At 41.6% G+C, this 19,935-nt stretch overlaps 1 protein-coding gene across 4 annotated transcripts in view; it reads right to left on the reverse strand.

The window, feature by feature from the left end:
- The window catches only part of tnpo1 (transportin 1), a 129,973-nt gene extending 110,239 nt beyond the window's left edge, over nucleotides 1-19,734 (reverse strand). Inside the window, exons 1-2 of one of the 4 annotated variants that reach the window (XM_072581842.1) lie at nucleotides 19,643-19,698; nucleotides 17,534-17,571 (exon numbers count right to left, since the gene is read on the reverse strand). Coding sequence is in view for 2 of the 4 variants with exons in the window: in XM_072581814.1 (XP_072437915.1) it covers nucleotides 19,597-19,620 (24 nt within the window). In the remaining 2 variants the exon portion in view is untranslated. Of the gene's footprint in view, nucleotides 1-17,533; nucleotides 17,572-19,596; nucleotides 19,622-19,642 lie in introns of those variants that run through there. The other 3 variants (XM_072581824.1, XM_072581814.1, XM_072581852.1) reach the window with 3 other exon arrangements.
- Nucleotides 19,735-19,935: the final 201 nt, after the last annotated feature.

The raw sequence follows: 19,935 nt of genomic DNA on the forward strand, positions 1-19,935 counted from the left end.
TAGATTGTCTCTTATTGGTGATGGTCATAATCTGGTATTTGTGTGGAGTGAATGTTAATTACCCAAACCTGGATATTGTTGAAATATACAAATTTTTAAAATCAGTAAGCAAATTAAGGGTTATAGGGAAAAGGCAGGAAAGTGGAGTTAAGGAAGATCAGATTCTCGCCCAGAGAGAAACTACCAATGCGCCACAAAACTCTTTTGTAGTGCTTGATGCAGACACTGAGGATTGCTCGAGTTGAAAAACACAGCAGGTCAGGCAGCATCCGAGTGCAGTCCTCACTTTCTCCCACTGAGGACTGCTTATATGCATTGCAATATTTAATCTTAATTAAATTCAGCCTCCGAGCTTTTCAATGGAAATTGCAAACGAGCATTAATCTATTTCTCATTGAAGTGACTGGTTTTATTAGTTATAATCACTACCAGAAGATAGAATGACTTGTGTGCATTAACTAGCAGTAAAATTACAAATGGGTGAAAGGCTTATTAAAGATTACACAAGATTGAAATGACAAAACAACAACAAAACAATTGGGTCAGACATGATGTATTTTACCTCTTCATACTTTACTTTCATCCAGTACAATCTGTTTTTACAAATAATCATTCAACAGTGAAGTGTGTTGATGACACTTAAGGATCAATTTAAGATTAAGGCAGCATAGTGATGTGATCACAGCATAGCCTGGCTGTTTGGCTTCCAAACAATACAAGGGGAGTATTTTAAAGCTTTGGAGGGACTAAAAACCATAATAATCTAATTTAGAGATTACAGGAATCATCATTGAAGCTACTGCAATATTCAAGAATCATGAAACATTACTGAAAGTGTTATTAGTCTCATGAATTAAAAAAGTTAAAAGCACATGGGATCCAGGATAATTTGGCAGGTTGGATCCACAATTGGCATAGTGATAGAAGGCTGTTTGTGTAACTGAAGACTGGTGTCCAGTGGCATACCACAGGGATCAGTGCAGTGTCCCTTATTGTTTACGATATATATAAACAATATACTGCATATGAGTTTAGAAGCAGATCAACTATTATAACTACAAAATTAGTGAACGGCTAATTGTCAAAAGTAGTAGATATCTGGAATTGTAATAACAAAATTCTGGCATTTTTAAATATCCTTTCGACCAAAATAATAGTATCCATCATGTTAAATATCAAATATTCTGTTTGAAATGCAAAAAAGTTACCAAGTCAAAAACCGAAGCTATCAATAGTGCCATTATTTAATATTCTTTACATATTGTGACAGAAGTTTATATAACTTAATTTTTGAATAGTTTTAAGCACTGCTAATAGGAACATATGAATTAGGAGTAGGCACAAGCCATTTGACCCTTGATCCTGGTTTGCCATTCAACTAGTTAAATCTGTTCATGTCTTGAATTCCATATTCCCCTCTATCCCCAATAACCTTTGATTTTCTGACCTAACAAGAATCTCTGTAAAGTACACTGCCTTCTGACGCAGGTAGCTCTAAAATCACAACTCTCGAAAAAATTCTCATCTATCTCATTTTACAACAGTGATTCTTCGTCCTGGGAACATACTTCACTAAAGTATCTTTATAAGCTTTCATCTTCATTCTTAAGTCTAAAGTCTAAAGCCAACAAATCTGGCGTATAGTGATGATACAACTAATCCTGTCATTCCTTGCCAAAGCCAGATTTACAAAGTTGATCAGTACCAACCTTTACCTTTATTCCAGGAGATGCAGATAATCCTGGCTAAGTTAATATTGATTGCACTTGAGAAGGTGGTGGTTAGTTATCTTGTTGAAAACACTGGAGGTTATGGAGACCAGTGACCAGGTGGCAGTGAAGGAAAGACAATATAGTTCTGATGAAGGATCTCTAGACCTGAAATATTAACTCTGCTTCTCTCCACAGATGCTGCTAGACTTGCTGCAATTTCTGTTTTTGTTTGCAGTCACTCCCACCTCTGGAATTCAGCTCTTTTAGTTCATGTTTGATCGAGTGCTGTGATAGTGACCACTCAATTCCTGGCCCTATGACCTAACATTTACCCCATGTTCATTCTTACTGAGTTTGTAGACAAACTATAGTAAAATACCCCACAGATCTCATTAAAAGCAGATGCAATCATGACTGATTCAATGGATTTCTCAAGTTCAGATATTAGTGACACTATGGCTCAACAAAATCTATTTAAACCTAACCCTACTTACAAGGAATTTAGCTTCTTCATTTTTTAAGACCTAGTCTCAGTAGTCCATCATGAACTGGCTCAATAGCTATGTACACTCGGGTACTTTAATCACTTCTCCAAAGATTATATTAACCAGGGTTCAACAGTCTGCTCAGAAGTGCTGAAATACTGGCACAATTTAAGTTTTTTGAACTGGCAATTAAGCCAATATCACTGACCTTCTAAGCTCTATCTTAAGCTGTTGCACTAAACAAATACAATTTGTGACTTCCTCAAACTCACTCATTCTCAGCTGCACTGAACTATCAATGGCTTCCATTTTAGCTTTAGCACTTTTTTCTTTCAGGAGGTATTGATTGTAAAGGTGACCTTAACTACACATCTCAAACCGCCCCTGATGATGGGTGCTAGGTCATTTTGGAGGGCAGCTGAGAATCGAACACTATGCTATAGGCTAAAGGTTAGCAGATTTCCAGCCCAAAACTACATTAGTTTCAAAACCCATCTGGCTCAGAGGTTTTCTTCTAACTCCAGATTTTATTGAATTTCAAATTACACCATTTGCCATGGTGGAATTCAAACTCATTCCCCCAAACTTCAGTCTGGGCCTCTGAGTTACTGGTTCAGTGATAGTCCCAGTTCACCATTGCCTCTCCTCGGCATTGAAGAGTATTCCACCACACTCCTGAATTATGCTTTTTATAATGGTGGACAGGCTTTGGTGAGACAGGAGGTTTAGTTACTTCCTGCAGAATTTCCAATTTTTGTCCTGCGCACGTAGCCAGTGTTTATATGGTTGGTCAGGCTAACTTTCTGGTCAATGGTGATCCTCAAAATGTAGGAAATAGAGCATTCTGCAATGGTAATACTATTGAATGTCAGAAAAAGATGATTTGAAATTCTGTTGTTGTAGACAGTCATTGCCTGACATTACTGTGATGCCAATGTTACCTGTTACTGATCAATGAAAGCTTAAACCCAGTCCAGATTTGCAGCAGTTGGACAGAAATTGTTTAATTATCTAAAGGTTTCTCAAACAAACTGAACACTAATCAAACAATCCCATGTGTGATGTTGTGAAGCAAAAGGTTGTTGAAGCAAAATAAAAATTGGAATTAGGACACCACCCTGAAGGTTTGCCTCAGCAGTGTCCAGAGGCAGAGATGTTTATCACCTCCTGACCCATCATCTTTTATAGAGCTAGTGGGAGTTGAATTATGCAACATAAGTAGAGTACCTGGTGTTAAAGGCCACTTTTTTTTCATATGCGCTTATAAGCACTAAAATCTTTTGACCCACCCAATAATTTAGTCAGAGATGTATAGCATGGAAACAGACCCTTCAGTCCAACCTGTCCATGCCGACCAGATATCCCAACCCAATCTGGTCCCACCTGCCAGCACCCGGCCCCACATCCCTCCCAACCCTTCCTATTCATATACCCGTCCAGAAGCCTCTTAAATGTTGCAATTGTACCAGCCTCCACCACTTCCTCTGGCAGCTCATTCCATACACATACCACCCTCTGCGTGAAAACGTTACCCCTTAGGTCTCTTTTATATCTTTTCCCCTCTCATCCTAAACCAATGCCCTCTAGGGTGGATTCTCCCACCCCAGGAAAGAGACTTTGTCTATTTATCCTATCCATGCCCCTCATAATTTTGTAAACCTCTATAAGGTCACCCCTCAGCCTCTGACGCTCCAGGAAAAACAGTCCCAGCCTCTCCCTATAGTTCAAATCCTCCAACCCTGGCAACATCCTTTTAAATCTTTTCTGAATCCTTTCAAGTTTCACAACATCCTTCCGATAGGAAGGAGACCAGAACCGCACACAATATACTAACAGTAGCCTAACCAATGTCCTGTACAGCTGCAACATAACCTCCCAACTCCTGTACTCAATACTCTGACAAATAAAGGAAAGCATACCAAACGTCTTCTTCTCTATCTTAACTACCTGAGACTCCACTTTCAAGGAGCTATGAACCTGCACTCCAAGGTCTCCTTGTTCAGCAACACTCCCTAGGACCTTACCATTAAGTGTATAGGTCCTGCCAATTTGCTCTCCCAAAATGCAGCACCTCACATTTATCTGAATTAAACTCCATCTGGCACTTCTCAGCCCACTGGCCCATCTGGTCTAGGTCCTGTTGTAATCTGAGGTAACCCTCTTCGCTGTCATCTGCAAACTTACTAACTGTACCTCTTATGCTCGCATCCAAATCATTTATGTAAATGACAAAAAGTAGAGGACCCAGCACCGATCCTTGTGACACTCCACTGGTCACAGGCCTCCAGTCTGAAAAACAACCCTCCACCACCACCCTCTGTCTTCTACCTTTGAGCCAGTTCTGTATACAAATGGCTAGTTCTCCCTGTATTCCAGGAGATCTAACTTTGCTAATCAGTTTCCCATGGGAAACCTTGTCGAAAGCCTTACTGAAGTCCATATAGATCACATCCACTGCTCTGCCCTCATCAATCTTCTTTTGTTACTTCTGGTAATTTTCTTCAGAATGGTCACTGCCAGATTTGTCATCCTTCTAAATTTCAACTTGTTGTAATTTACTTATTCACTATTGCTTTGCACCTTATGAAAACTGGACACTTTTGAAAATTCTCAACTGATAAGACCACAAGACATACTAGAAGTAGATTCAGCTTATGGAGTCTGCTCTGCCATTCATGAAATCATGGCTCACCTAAAAATTCTCAACTCCAGCCTTATCCCCATAGTTCTATTCTCTCACTGATTATAAATTTGTCCATCTCAGCCTTGAATACGTGCAAAATCCCAGCTTCAACACCCTTCAGTAAAGAATTTCACAGACTCATGAACCTCAGAAGAAATTCTTCTTCATCTGTGTCTTAAGTGGGCAACCCCTGACTTGGAGATTATGCCCACTGGCTGTAGACTTTCACAAGAGTAAACAACCCCTCCATCTACCCTGTCAAGACTGCAAACATATTACATTTTTCAATAAGGTTGCACCTCACTCATGACTCCAATAAGAACAGGTCCAATTAATCCAAACTCTCCACGTATAAAAATCCCTCCATAGCTGGGATCAACTGAGGGAACCTTCTCTAGACTGTTTATAATGCCAATATATCTTTGCTTAGACAAAGAGACAAAATCTGATCAGTCTTCGAGATGTGGTCTAACCTGTGCCTAGTACAATTTTTTCATGTTTTCATACCAGACACCCTTTGAAATAAAAACCAACGTTCCATTTGCCTTCCCTAAAACCTACTAAACATGCACTCCAGCTTTCTGAGATTTATGCATGATGGCCTCCAAATCAGTCCGGGGTGCAGCATTCTCAATTTAAATAATATACAGCACTTTAATTCTTGCAGACAAAATTATCACTTGTTCTTTCAGCTGCCATGTTTTTGCCAACCTTCCCAGTGTGGACTGGTATAATCCTCACCACTTGCCTTCCCACCTATTTTTGTGTCATCTGTAAACATGACTATAGCACCTTCACACTTTTCATTCAAGTCATTATATATATATATACACATAAATAATTATGGACCCAGCATTGCTCCCTGTGGCATTCAATTAGTTACAGGTTGCCATCCTGAAAATGGCCCACTTAGAGTCATAGCGATGTACAGCATGGAAACAGACCCTTCGGTCCAAACCGTCCATGCCGACCAGATATCCCAACCCAATCTAGTCCACCTGCCAGCACCAGGCCCATATCCCTCCAAACCCTTCCTATTCATATATCCATCCAAATGCCTCTTAAATGTTGCAATTGTACCAGCCTCCACCACATCCTCTGGCAGCTCATTCCATACACGTACCACCCTCTGCGTGAAAAAGTTGCCCCTTAGGTCTCTCTTATACCTTTCCCCTCTCACCCTAAACCCATGTCCTCTAGTTCTGGACTCCCTGACCCCAGGGAAAAGACTTTGCCTATTTATCCTATCTATGCCCCTCAATTTTGTAAACCTCTACAAGGTCACCCCTCAGCCTCCAACACTCCAGGGAAAACAGGCCCAGCCTGTTCAGCCTCTCCCTGTAGCTCAGATCCTCCAACCCTGGCAACATCCTTGTAAGTCTTTTCTGAACCCTTTCAAGTTTCACAACATCCTTCCAATAGGAAGGAGACCAGAATTGCACGCAATATTCCAACAGTGGCCTAACCAATGTCCTATACAGCCTCAAGATGACATCCCAGCTCCTGTACTCAATACTCTGACCAATAAAGGAAAGCATACCAAACGCCTTCTTCACTATCCTATCTACCTGCGACTCCACTTTCAAGGAGCTATGAACCTACATCAAAGGTCTCTTTGTTCAGCAACACTCCCTAGGATCTTATCATTCATTAACTGTATAAGCACTTGTCTTAATTCTAAAAGAAAAATAAGAAATTACTGGAAAAACTCTGCAAGTTTGGCAGCATTTGTGGAGAGAAAGAGTTCACATTTCGGGTCCAATGACCCTTCTTCAGGTGAAGAGTTCTGAAAGGTCACTTAGACCTGAAACATCAACTTTGCTTTCTCTCCACAGATACTGTCAGAGTTGCTGAGATTTTCCAGCAATTTTTGTTTTATTGCCGCCAAAAAAAAAACTGTCTTGTTATGCTCCATGTGAAATTTCATTCAAGCGGTTTTCACCCATAAAGGGTTTTTCACTTGACATTACGTCAGCGCCAACAGAGTGGTTTGTCCATCTATGTTACCACTTGAGTATCTTCAGTGTGTTGTCAACGCCAAATCAGGAACAGGTAGAATTCTCAAATTCCTTAATCTTACTTCAGTCCTTATTATTTAAAGAAACAAAGCAACATTTTAACCAATCAACTCCATACATTGAACACTGCCTACAATGTAAAGAATCTGTGACTAAAACTAAAGATTAGATATAGTTCTTTGGGCTAAAGGGATCAAAAGGTAAGGGGAGAAAGCAGTAACCGTGTACGGAGTTGGATGATGACCCATGCTCACATTAAATGCAGAGCAGGCTCAAAAGGGTCAGAAGGCCTACACTTGCTCAGATTGTTTTTTAAAAAAAAAAGCACTCGTGACTAAGCTCAGTTATTAGCACAATTCCCTCTTGCTGGGTTATGGGTGGTTATTGCATCAACAACAGAGGGCAAGTTCTGGGGGTGTGATAACCAGGCAGAGCCCAGTACTGATGGTGTCTGCCACAAGCTGCATTCCATAAACTCACTTGCCATTCTCTGGATACAAAATGTAACGGAAAAATGGCTGGGACAAAGCTTAGAGTAGCACAGACATTTGGATGGGTGAATGTCCACTTTTGTCAGGCGATAGAGCATCGAAGAGGCAAATGCATAAAGCGGACATTTGCAAACTCCAGCTCCATTTAATTTGCAATAATTTAATTATTCATTTGCAATGAATAGAGGATAAATATGCTTAGGGTTCAAAGGCAATTTGTACCATGCCATTGATCCTTGCAAATTGAACATTGGCATCTCATTGCTGTTGACTTCACTGATCACTTAAAGAGATGCCAATGCTGGCCAGAATTATACAACTTCCAAGAATTACGTGGGATACACAAACAGTTGCTTCATCATTTGTAAACTCAACGATGGTCTGTACCGAATACAATGAAAAGTTGATAAATTGTGGCGTTGTGGGATGGGAGGGGTGCAGTGTGCACTAGACACTCTTTTGATGCAAGACGCTGGTCACTCAATCCACACGACATCTTAAAGCACATGTTGAAGCTGAGGCTGAAGAAATGATAGAGACATGCCTGTCATTATGTGGTTAAAACATGTCTCTCACTGCACAGAGTAGTATGTATGTCTGTGGGGTATGCCACCAATAATGCAGAGGATCAAGAGAATCTTTCACTTATATTCCAACACAAGTCCTGCATCCTACACTAATGGGATGCAGGTTACTGTGGGTGCCCTCCAAAAGCACAGGCAGATGGAGGAGGACCAGCAAGCTCAGGAGCAGCAGGAGGCCAACATGAAGGACAAGGACCACGTCAGGAAAAGGTTGCAGTCACAAGGCCCATCAGGATGTGTGGAATCCACAGAACAACCAGGACTTTTCAGTCCCAACTCCAGTTCCTGGATAAAAGCAAGGTGGAGTGACAATCTAAGCTCGAATATGTCCCAGGACAACATGATGAACTAAGACAGAGACACATGAAGGCTGCAGGGAGGCCATCCTCTTAGTGTCACAGAGTCATAGAAATGTACAGCATGGAATCAGACCCTACGATCCAGCTCGTCCATGCCGACCAGATATCTCCTTGGATGCTGCCTGAACTGCTGTGCTCTTCCAGCACCACTAATCAAGGACCAGATATCCCAACCCAATCTAGTTCAACCTGCCAGCACCCAGCCCATATCCCTCTAAACCCTTCATATTCATATACCCATCCAGATGTCTTTTAATTGGTGCAATCATACTAGCCTCCACCACTTCCTCTGATAGCTCATTCCATACATGTACCACCGTCTGCATGAAAATGTTGCCTCTTAGCTCTCTTTTATATCTTCCCCCCCCCCTCACCCTAAACCTATGCCCTCCCCCACTCAGAGAAGAGAATTTGTCAATTTATCCTATCCATGCCCCTCCTGATTTTATAAACCTCTGTAAGGTCACCCCTCAGCCTCCGATGCTCCAGGGAAAACAGCCCTAGCCTATTCAATGTCTCCCTATAGCTCAGGTCCTCCAATGCTGCCAACATCCTTGTTAATCTTTTCTGAACCCTTTCAAGTTTCACAACATCCTTTGGATAGGAAGGAGACCAGAATTGCACGCAATATTCCAAAAGTGGCCTATCCAGAATCCTGTACAGCCTCAACATGACCTCCCAACTCCCATACTTAATACTCTGACCTATAAAGGAAAGCATACCACATGCCTTCTTCACTATCTTGTATACCTGTGACACCATTTTCTTGAGGCTGTAAGGATGACAACTGCTTTGATCTTCTATGCAAATAGTGTCTTCCATGGAGGTTTGGGTACCCTGCTTGGGATTGCCCAGTTGTTCACCCACAAATGCACAGGACAATGGCTGTGCCATTTTTGCAAGATCACAATGGTTTATTTAGTTTCCCAGTTAGGTCAATGCTGCATTCCAAGCAGCAATGTTTGGGAACATTGCTGGCTCCCACAGTTGCCATTGACACACACAGCACTGACAGACCACCAACACTGAGAAATGGAAGATTACTGTGTGTAAACAATCAGATTAGAAGATTAAATGCACGGCTCAAAGAATGGCATGGGAGGCAGGGTTTCAATTCATGGAGCATTGGCACTAATACCAGGGAAGAAAGATATTCAGTCGGGATGGATTCCACTTAAATGCCCGAGACTGGTCATGGAAATGACAATTGAAAGTCTAAGGGATACTTCTATTTGTGTCCTCTGAATATTCGATGCCTCAAACTTCTTTTCTCACTACATCTTAATGTCCACACACAGTACCACATAAATAATCTTTCCCTCATTCTTCAGCAGTAGTGAAATGATCTGAAAACTGCAATTTCATTTTTCCTTTGATAAGAAACATATTCTTTCTATTGGGATTAAACATCTAAAGCTTCAATAACTCATAGGTTTCAACATCCTTTCAATTTCCTTTCCTTTATATTTCCTTCTGACTTCTATCCCTTGTCAAATTTTTGCAATGCCTCCAACCACCCTCCTTGGACATTGAACGATCTGCCCTTCGCAAAGGACTCAACTTTATCCCCTTACATGGACTTTTACAAATTGAATTTGGTACGATATGGAATTCTTTGACCTCCATCCCAATTTTCAATGTTTTTTCTAGTCCGGTGTAGAATACATCAAGGCGGTGAAGGAGGGATGGTGGCGCAGGTATCGCTGTTGATGAACTGGCTCAGAAATGATGCACTTTCTTTAAGCTGTATTTTTTTTATTTTTAAAACTAATCAAAATGGCAGCAGATTGTGGTGATGTGAAAAAGTTGTTTTTCCTCACTGTAACTGCACATGATAATAAAATCATTCATTCAAAAAATTTATTTGTCCAAGAATGCTTGCTCACTCAACAGATCTTTTTACCTGACTCATGTTCTCCCTCTGCCTGGAATACTCACTCTGGTCTATTAATCTCTCTTCAGCTTTTCATTAAGAGCTTTAACCATAGTATCAGCCACTTCAATTTCTCTGTTCCTCTCACTCACCCTAACCAGACTCCTTCTGAACTTCTCCTCACAGATCTAATCTTAACATTGTCATCAAACCTGATGACAGGAAAGATATACTGCTATTGTCTGCTAGCAAACTAATGCAGCAGCAGAATGCCATATCTGATAATTCCTTCTATTTTCCCAGACCATGATCCCAACAAACAACAAGCCATCATTTCTAGAACAATGACTTCATCAATTATCTTCCCTCTTCACAGTTCCAATTCCAGTCTGGTCATTTGTACCTCCTCTCTATAATCCATTGAACAAACCATCCTGTTGAACCTAGCTATTCCTGCTCTACTGAATTGATTCATACAGCCATTGAGCTGTATGGCATGGAAACTGACCATTCGGTCCAACTTGGAGAAAGTGAGGACTGCAGAAGCTGAAGGTCAGAGTCGAGCGTGTGCTGCTGGAAAAGCACAGCAGATCAGGTAGTTTCAAGCATAAGCCCTTTATCAGGAAGCCCTTTCCTGATGAAGGGCTTATGCCAGAAATGTCAATTCTCCTGCCTTCAGTCCAACTTGTTCATGCTACCCAGATATTCTAAAGTCATCTTGCCCCATTTGCAAGCATTTGGCAAATGTCCCTCTAAACCCTTTCTATGTATATAGCCATCCAGATGCCTTTTACATGTTGTAATTGTAGCAGCTTCCATCACTTCCTCTGGCAGTTCATTCCATACAGCACCACCCTCTGCATAAAACGTTGCCACTTAGGTCCCTTTTAAATCATCCCCCTCTCACCTTAAACCTATATCTTGTTTTGGACTCAGGGAAAAGATGTTGGCTACTTAAGCTATCCATGCCACTCATGATTTCATAAACCTCTATAAGATCATCCCTCAGCCTCTGATGCTCTAGGGAAAATATTCCCAGCCAATTCAGCCTCAATAGCTCAAAACCTGGCAACATCCTTGTAAATCGTTTCTGAACCATTTCAAATTTCACAATACCTTTTCTGTAGCAGGGAGACCAGAATTGCATACGGCATTCCAAAAGTGGCTTAACCAATGTCCTGTACAGCTGCAACATGACCTCCCAACTCCTATACTCAATGCACTGACCAATAAAGGAAAGCATACCAAATGTCTTCTTCCCTATCCTGTCTACTTTCAAGGAAAAATGAACTTGCACTCCAAGACCTCTTTGTTCAGCAACACTCCCCAGGACCTTAAGTAGAAATCCTGCCCTAATTTTCCTTTCCAAAATGAAGCACCTCATATTTACCTAAATTAAACTCCTTCTACCACTTCCCCGCCCATTGACCCATCTGATCAAGATCCCGTTGTAATCAGAGGTAACCTTCTTCGCTATCCACTACACCTCCAATTTTGATGCCATCTACAAATTTACTAACCGTACCTCCTATGTTCACATCCAAATCATTTGTATAAATGATGAAAAGCAGTGGACCCAGCACCAATTCTACTGGTATACCACTGGTCATAGGCTTCCAGTCTGAAAAGCAACCCTCAACCATCTTCAAGCCAGTTCTATATCCAAATGGCTAGTTCTCTCTGTATTCCACATGATCGAACTTTGGTAACCAGTCAACCATGAGGAACCTTGTCAAATTCCTTACTGGAGTCCACACAAATCATGATCCTCTTTATTGCTTCTTCAATACACTCAATCACTAGTGAGATATGATTTCCCGCAATCAAAGCTATGTTGATTTTCCCTAATCAGTATATGAAAAAAGACATGTAAATCCTGTCCCTCAGGATTGCCTGCAATAACATGCCCATCACTGATGTTAGGCTCACTGGTCTATAGTTTCTTAGCTTTTCCTAAATAGTGGCACATTAGCCAACCTCCAGTCTTTCAGCACATCACTTGTGACGACGATACAAATGTCTCAGCTAAGGGCTTTCTTCCTAACTTTACTCTAGCTTTGCTACCATTATCCAGTCTGTGTCCAGGTACATCAGAATCTCTTCAAATAGAGTCATAGAGATGTACAACAAGGAAGCAGACCCTTCGGTCCAACCCGTCCATGCCGACCAGATATCCCAACCCAATCTACTCCCACCTGCCAGCATCTGGCCCATATCCCTCCAAACCCTTCCTATTCATATACTCATCCAAATGCCTCTGAAATGTTGCAATTGTACCAGCCTCCACCACATCCTCTGGCAGCTCATTCTATACACGTACCACCCTCTGCGTGAAAAAGTTGCCCCGTAGGTCTTTTATATCTTTCCCCTCTCACCCTAAACCTATGCCCTCTACTTCTGGACTCCCCGACCCCAGGGAAAAGAATTTGTCTATTTATCCTGTCCATGCCTCTCATAACTTTGTATACCTCTATAAGGTCACCCCTCAGCCTCCCATGCTCCAGGGAAAACAGCAACAGCCTGTTCAGTCTCTCCCTATAGCTCAAATCCTCCAACCCTGACAACATCCTTGTAAATCTCTTCTGAACCCTTTCATGTTTCACAACATTTTTCCAATAGGAAGGAGACCAGAACTGCATGCTATATTCCAACAGTGGCCTGACCAATGTCCTGCAACATGACCTTCCAACTCCAGTACTGAACACTCTGACTAATAAAGTATACCAAGTGCCTTCTTCGCTATCCTATCTACCTGTGACTTCACTTTCAAGGAGCTTTTCACCTGCCCCCCCATCACTTCAAAAGCTCTTAATTTTCTCATGCCCTGCCCGTTTTCTTTCTTCATATATTCACTCATGGGACTTGGGCATCACTGGCTGGCCAGCATTCTTGAACTGCAGTCCATATGCTATACCTTGCCCACAATGTCCTTAGGGAGGGATTCCAGGATTTTGAGTGAAGGAACAGTGATATTTTTCAAGTCAGGGCAGTGAGTGATTTGGAGGAGAACTTGAAGATGGTGGTGTTCCCATGTATCTGCTACAATTGTAGTTTTATATGGAAGAGGTCATGGGTTTGTTAGGTGCTATGTAAGAATCTTTGGTGTATTTCTGCAGCGCATCTTGTTGCTAGTATACACTGCTGCTACTGAGTGTTGATGGTGGAGGAAGTGGATGCTTGTAGATGTAGTGCCAGTCAAACAGGCTGCTTTGCCCTGAATGGTGTAAAGCTTCTTGAGTGTTGCTGGAGCTGCACCTATGCAGATAAGTGCAGAGTATTCCATCATACTCTGGTGGATAGGCTTTGGGAGTCCAGGATGTTAGTTACTCCTGATACGCATTGATACAAGTTTTGCTTGGGCTCTGTGATGCCGCATTCAGTCAAATGCAGCCTTGATGTCAAGGACTGTCATGCTCATCTCACCTATGAAATTCAGCTCTTTTGTCCATGGTTGAAACAAGGCTGTAATGAGGTCAGGAACTGGTAGAACTCAAACTGGGTATCATTGAGCAGGTTAAGGGGTGATCTTCTAGAGGTTTATAAAATGAGGGACATGGATATAGTAAACAGATAAAGTCTTTTCCTTGGGTGGGGAGAGTCCAGAACCAGATGGCATAGGTTTAAGGAGCGAGGGGTAAATTTAAAATGGACCTAAGGGGCAATTTATTCACAGAGAGGGTAGCACATGTGTGGAATGAACTGCCAGAGGAAGTGGTGGAGGCTGGTACAACGACAACATTTAAAGGCATCTGGATGGGTACATGAATTGGAAGGGTTTAGAGGGATATGGGCCAAGTATTGGCAAATGGGATTAGATTTGGTTAGGATATCTGGTCAGCATAATTGAGTTGAAGGGTCCGTTTCCATGCTGTACATCTCTATGACTATCGCCATCTACCACTTAATCAGCCCAGTTTTGTATCCTGTCAATGTCCCACTGCAACCTACAACAGCCCTTCACACTACCACTGACTCTCAATTCTCTCCAATAACTTGCCCACTGCCGACGTAAAACAGATTGCTCTGTAATTCCCAGGATTTTCCCTATTTCCTTTCTTGAACAGGAGAGTAACATTTGCCACTCTCCAATCAACTGGTACTACTCCAGTAGTCAATGAGGATGCAAAGATCATCGCTAAAGGCGAAGCAATCTCTTCCCTCGCTTCCTGTACTAACCTCGGGTATACCTTGTCTGGCCCAGGGAATTTATCTATCCTTAACAGATTATTTTCTGCTACCAAACACATTCGCTCAGTGACCCAGTTCTCAAAAAACCCACATAACCATGATACCTTTGCATGTAAACACAGGAGCTGTAACATCTACCCCTTTTACCTCCTCTCACCGCACTGTTCAAGGGCCCAAATACTCCCTCCAGCTGAAGCAGCAATTTACATTGTTGTGCCTGAAATGGGTGTGCATTGTCTTTCCTTAGATCATTTTTTGTTTGCCCCTCCAGAGACTAGACAGCTCAGCTGAGAAGTTTATCTTCAGCAGGTTGAACAATAATTCAATGCCCCCTCTAAGCTGTGCAACCACTCCAAGCCAATCAGCATGCTGATGCATTCTTCAATTTCAGAGGTCAGAGGTCAATACCATGCACAGACCTCGGAGGCCCACACAGCAATTGCACTTACTCCCAAATGAAAACTAAAATAATCTCTACTGCATGCAACACTATTCAAACAGAACAGCCATAAAACCAAGGAAGGTTATCTATAAGCAGCAGTCCAAGTAGTGGCAGCACAGTGGTTAGCACTGCTGCCTCACAAAGCCCGAGACCTGGTTCAATTCTCGCCTTAGGTGACTTAATGTTTGGAGATTGCACATTCTCCCCGTGTCTGCGTGGGTTTCCTCCCACAGTCCAAAAACATGCAGGTTAGGTGAATTAGCCATGCTAAATTGCCTGTAGTGTTAGGTGAAGGGGTAAATGTAGGGGAATGGGTCTGGGTGGGTTATGCTTCGGCGAGTCGGTGTGGACTTGTTGAGCCGAAGGGCCTGTTTCCACACTGTAAGTAATCTAATCTAATTAGCTGAAGTCATGTGACTCCCAGAAAGGTCCTTTAAAACATATATTTAAGTCCTTTCATTGAGCCTTCTTTGATAAAAATCCACCAAATTTGAATGAAATTGATTTTTCCACAATCCCACACACAGGCACATACACCTTTCAATTTAGTCTACTGTACTTGCTGTTTGCAAATTGCTCTCTCCTACACAAGGGAGACAAAGTGCAGACTGAGACACCAATGTTGGGGAAAACCTCCAGTTCGTCAACAAGAACGAATCTGACTTCTAGAGGCCTTTCATTGTAATTTTTTGCCATATTCTCTCAGAGATCTCTCACTTTGTTTGCTGCATTGTTCCAGTAAAGCTCAATACAAGCTTGAGCATCTCACTTTTTAAATAGGCACTTACAGCTTCTGGATTAATCAATGAACTCCACCTTATTTTGATTGGGCATTTTATCTCAGACTTTCACTTTCAAATAGCAATACCTGCCCCAGGCACATCTTTTGTTTCTTTCTTGCAATGTACTTTTCCCTTGGGATTTTGAGGCTAATTCTTGTCATTCAATCCCGCCTGTCTTTCACAGACGTTCCTTTTGTCATTGTCCCATCTATCTCTTGCTCAAAAACTATTACAACACTAATGTTTGTTAGTTCTCATGACCTAACCCATTAAATCTGTTTCTCTCACCAGGTGCATTACATGGTAAATACTTCCATCATATTTTGTTGCTATTTCAGATTTCTATTTTTCATAGTATTTCGCTTTTCGATTGACTTACAGATTGTATTCAATTAAAGGGAGGAAATAATAATGTCAACATGAGGTGGTGGTACACCAGGAATAGCATTACACTAATCATCTAAAACAAGGACTTGAAGGCTTTGAATCCATGGCAGATGGAGAGTCTGAAATTAATAAAATTTTAAAAGAAGTAGTTGCCCTAATGCTGACCATGTAACCACTGCTGATTGTCATAGAACCCAACCTGATTCACTAAAGTCAAAGGACATCCTAACCTGGTCTGGCCAATATATGACACCAGACTCTCAGCAATGTGGAGACTCTTAACTGTGCTCTAGGCAGTTAGATGTGGGCAAGAAATGCTGGCGGAGGTATAAAAATAATACAAGACTTAAAGGCCAGTTAACCTGAAAGAATCATATAAGTCAGAGCACTGAATATAGCACTGAAAAAGGCCCTCTGATCCACCGAATCTCACCTGTCAAACACAAGCACCTAAGTTTTCTGATCCCATTTTCTAGGACTTGGCCATAACCTTGCATGTCTTGGCATCACAGACCTAAACATTTCTTAAACATTATGAGGTTTTCTGTCTCTATCAGCCTTCCAAGCAAAGTTTTTAACAGCACGGAAAAAGGCCCCTCAGTGAGCCTCTATTTGCAAATTTTAGAAAACATCTATATATTATCTCGTTTCCCAACATTTTGCCTGTAGTTTTATGCGCTATGGCATGTATCTAAATGATTCTTCGATGTCTTAAATGTTGTTACTCTATCATCTTAAGGCAGTGAGTTGCATATACCTACAATCTTGTGGATGGCAAAAAAATCCTCAATTCCTCTCTAAACCTCCAACACCTTACCTTAAAACTGTGCCTCATGGTTATTGACCCCAAGACAGAAAGTTTCTCCCTGTCAACCTTGTCTATACCCCTCAGAACTTTGCACACTCACTTAAATTCCCACTCAACCATCCCCATCTCTGATCTCTGGAAAACATCCCCAGCCTATCTAGTGTCCAACAGTAAAGAAACTGCAAAAATCTATTATTAGGAATGTTGTAACAGGCAATGTTCCAACTAATTTTTAAGTGGATGCATGGACTTCTGAAGCCCATGTGCAGCAGCGACTTGAGCAGGCGGAAGCCAATAAACTTGCACAAGAGGGTGGCACGGTGGCACAGTGGTTAGCACTGCTGCCTCACAGCGCCTGAGACCCGGGTTCAATTCCCGCCTCAGGCGACTGACTGTGTGGAGTTTGCACGTTCTCCCCGTGTCTGCGTGGGTTTCCTCCGGGTGCTCCGGTTTCCTCCCACAGTACAAAGATGTGCAGGCCAGGTGAATTGGCTCTGCTCAATTGCCCATAGCCTTAGGTAAGGGGTAGATGCAGATGTAGGGGTATGGGTGGGTTACGCTTTGGCGGGGCGGTGTGGACTTGTTGGGCCGAAGGGCCTGTTTCCACACTGTAAGTAATCTAATCTAATCTAATCTAATCTCTACATAGCTGCGCAGCTTAAAAGAAAAATCAATGACAAGACAGTGCTACCGGATACAGTCAATACCTATTTACACATACCGACAAAGTAGAGCAGACGTTTCCCTTTCTGGGGCAATCTGGAACAAAAAGTCATAGTTTCAGGATAAGTGGTACACAGAGATGAGAAGGAATTACTTCTCAAAAGGTTGCAAATCTGTTGAATTCACGATCCCAGAATGTGGTGGATGGCAAGACAGTGAATAAATTTAAGTAGGAATCAGACAGATTTTTAATTAATACAGGTCGAAGGGTCATTGACAGTGAGCAGGAAAATAAAAGTTGAGGCAGAGACGAGATCAGCCATGATCATATTGAATGGTGGAGCAAGCTCAAGGGCTGAATTGCCCACTTCTGTTCATAGTCCTTATGTTCCATGTTTGTATTTTCAAAAAGCATTTGATAAGAAGTCACACCAGGAATTGCTACATACAACTCGGCTCATGTAGTTAGGGATAACATAACTACATGCATTTAGGTTTGGTTAACAAATTGAAAACAGAAAAGGAATGAACGGGTCATTTTCAGATTGCGAGGCTGTAACTACTAAGCTACTACAAGGAGTCTTGGGTCTCACCATTTATAATCTATTAAAATGAGTGGAGTTAGTGTAACTTATGTAAGTTCACTGATTACACAAAATTCAGTGAAAATATAAAATTGATCATGAAGCAAAGAGGTTACAAAGGGATATAGATGGATTAGGTGTGTGGGCCAATAAGTGACAGATGATATAACTTGGAGTATTATAAAGTTATGCTTTTTGGGAGAAAACATAAAAAGGAGTTTAATTTCTTAAATGATGAGAGATGCAAATGTCAGTAATCAGATGGACCTGGGTGTACCTGTATTCAGTTCACAAAACTACCTTGCAAACACAGCAAGTAATTAGGAGAGCAAATGATATAATACTTTATTACTACAAAGGAATTGGATAAGAAATCTTACTACAGTAACATAAGGACTTGATGAAACCACATCTTGACTAATGTCTTGACTCTTGGTCTCCTTATCCAAAGAAATAAAGAGGGTATAGGTATTCAGTAAATATTCACTAAACTGATTCCGGAAGTGGTACAATTGTCTTTTCTGAGAGAGAGAGAAAAAAAGTACATAGACTAGATCTATATCTGAGAATTTTAATACTAGAGGTTATTCTCATTAAAATAAATTTGGCCGAGGCTTGACAGATCAATTGCCACAAGGATGTATACCTTAATTGAAGAATGTACAATCAGGGATTATAGTATCAGAATGACATCAGCCACTTAAGACGGAGGGGGAAGACAAATGTCATATTTCAAAGTGGTGTGAATGTTTTACATTCTCAATCCTATCATTGGTCATATTCATGATGGAGTTTAGCAGATTTGTAGGTATCAAGGAATATGCGCACAGTCATAGACAAAACAACTAAACGTAAGACCGTCTAGCATTTTACGTTAGACTTAACTGTAGATGGCGAGAACAATCTTAAGGTTTCCGCATTTAAATCATCCTTTGTAGACACAATTGTGGAATCCCAGGTTTTACACACTCCAAAGCATGATAATTAATTTAACCATTGGAGGCAACCAACCCAAATCGACTCCACCAGTTCATAATTGCTATACAAGTTAGAGAGCGAAAGCTATCTATTAAAGCTTTCCGAATCCACGAGAAGCCAGATAGTGTTCCTCCCCAGATAAATAAATGACTAGATTTACATAATCCTTAACTATACAACAATCCCCTTCCTACACAGGTAACTCTGTATCTGCATCTCTCACCTGGAAGGCACGGTTTCCAAAACGCAAAATACTCAAATACCGGGATGAGGTCTCGAACATATAACTGTCGATGCGTCTAAACTGTCAATGGCTAAATGCGTGAAACAAAACTGACAGATATAACTGATAAATGCCTTCCATCATCATGCCCGGCTTCCAGCTGGACCTCACTGATCATTTATTTAAAAATAGAGCGGGATGGGAGAAGCGGCCTAAAAAAACTCGCAATAACCTGCTGATCACACTACATTTTTTTTTAACGGAAACCACTGCAACATTTATGACCTACTCTAACCAACCACCATTTGTTACAACAGATTAAAAGAAAAGATAAACCTGCGACAAGTAGTGAACATCCATCCGCAAACACACATCGACCTACCCAAACCATCACAGTGTCCGGTGTAACTGTACAAAACCCATCCACACGCTCCTCAAATGGCGCCCAACGACGACCGGATCACGTGCATCCCGTCAGCGATCTGATTGGTCGGACAGTAACCGTGACAACCATGTCCAGCACCTTTAAAAAAAGTCTCCATGGCAACCACAGGTAATGGACCTTGCCCTTGAGAATTGTTATCTATGAGCTTCGAGAAACCCAATATCGTGGGCACGATTGTTCCCTCACTGCGGACCGACTCAATCGTAGAGTCAAGGCCCTTTGACCAGATT

This window comes from Chiloscyllium punctatum, chromosome 2 (genome assembly GCF_047496795.1).
Source record: "Chiloscyllium punctatum isolate Juve2018m chromosome 2, sChiPun1.3, whole genome shotgun sequence".
NCBI classification, from domain to species: Eukaryota; Metazoa; Chordata; class Chondrichthyes; order Orectolobiformes; family Hemiscylliidae; genus Chiloscyllium; species Chiloscyllium punctatum.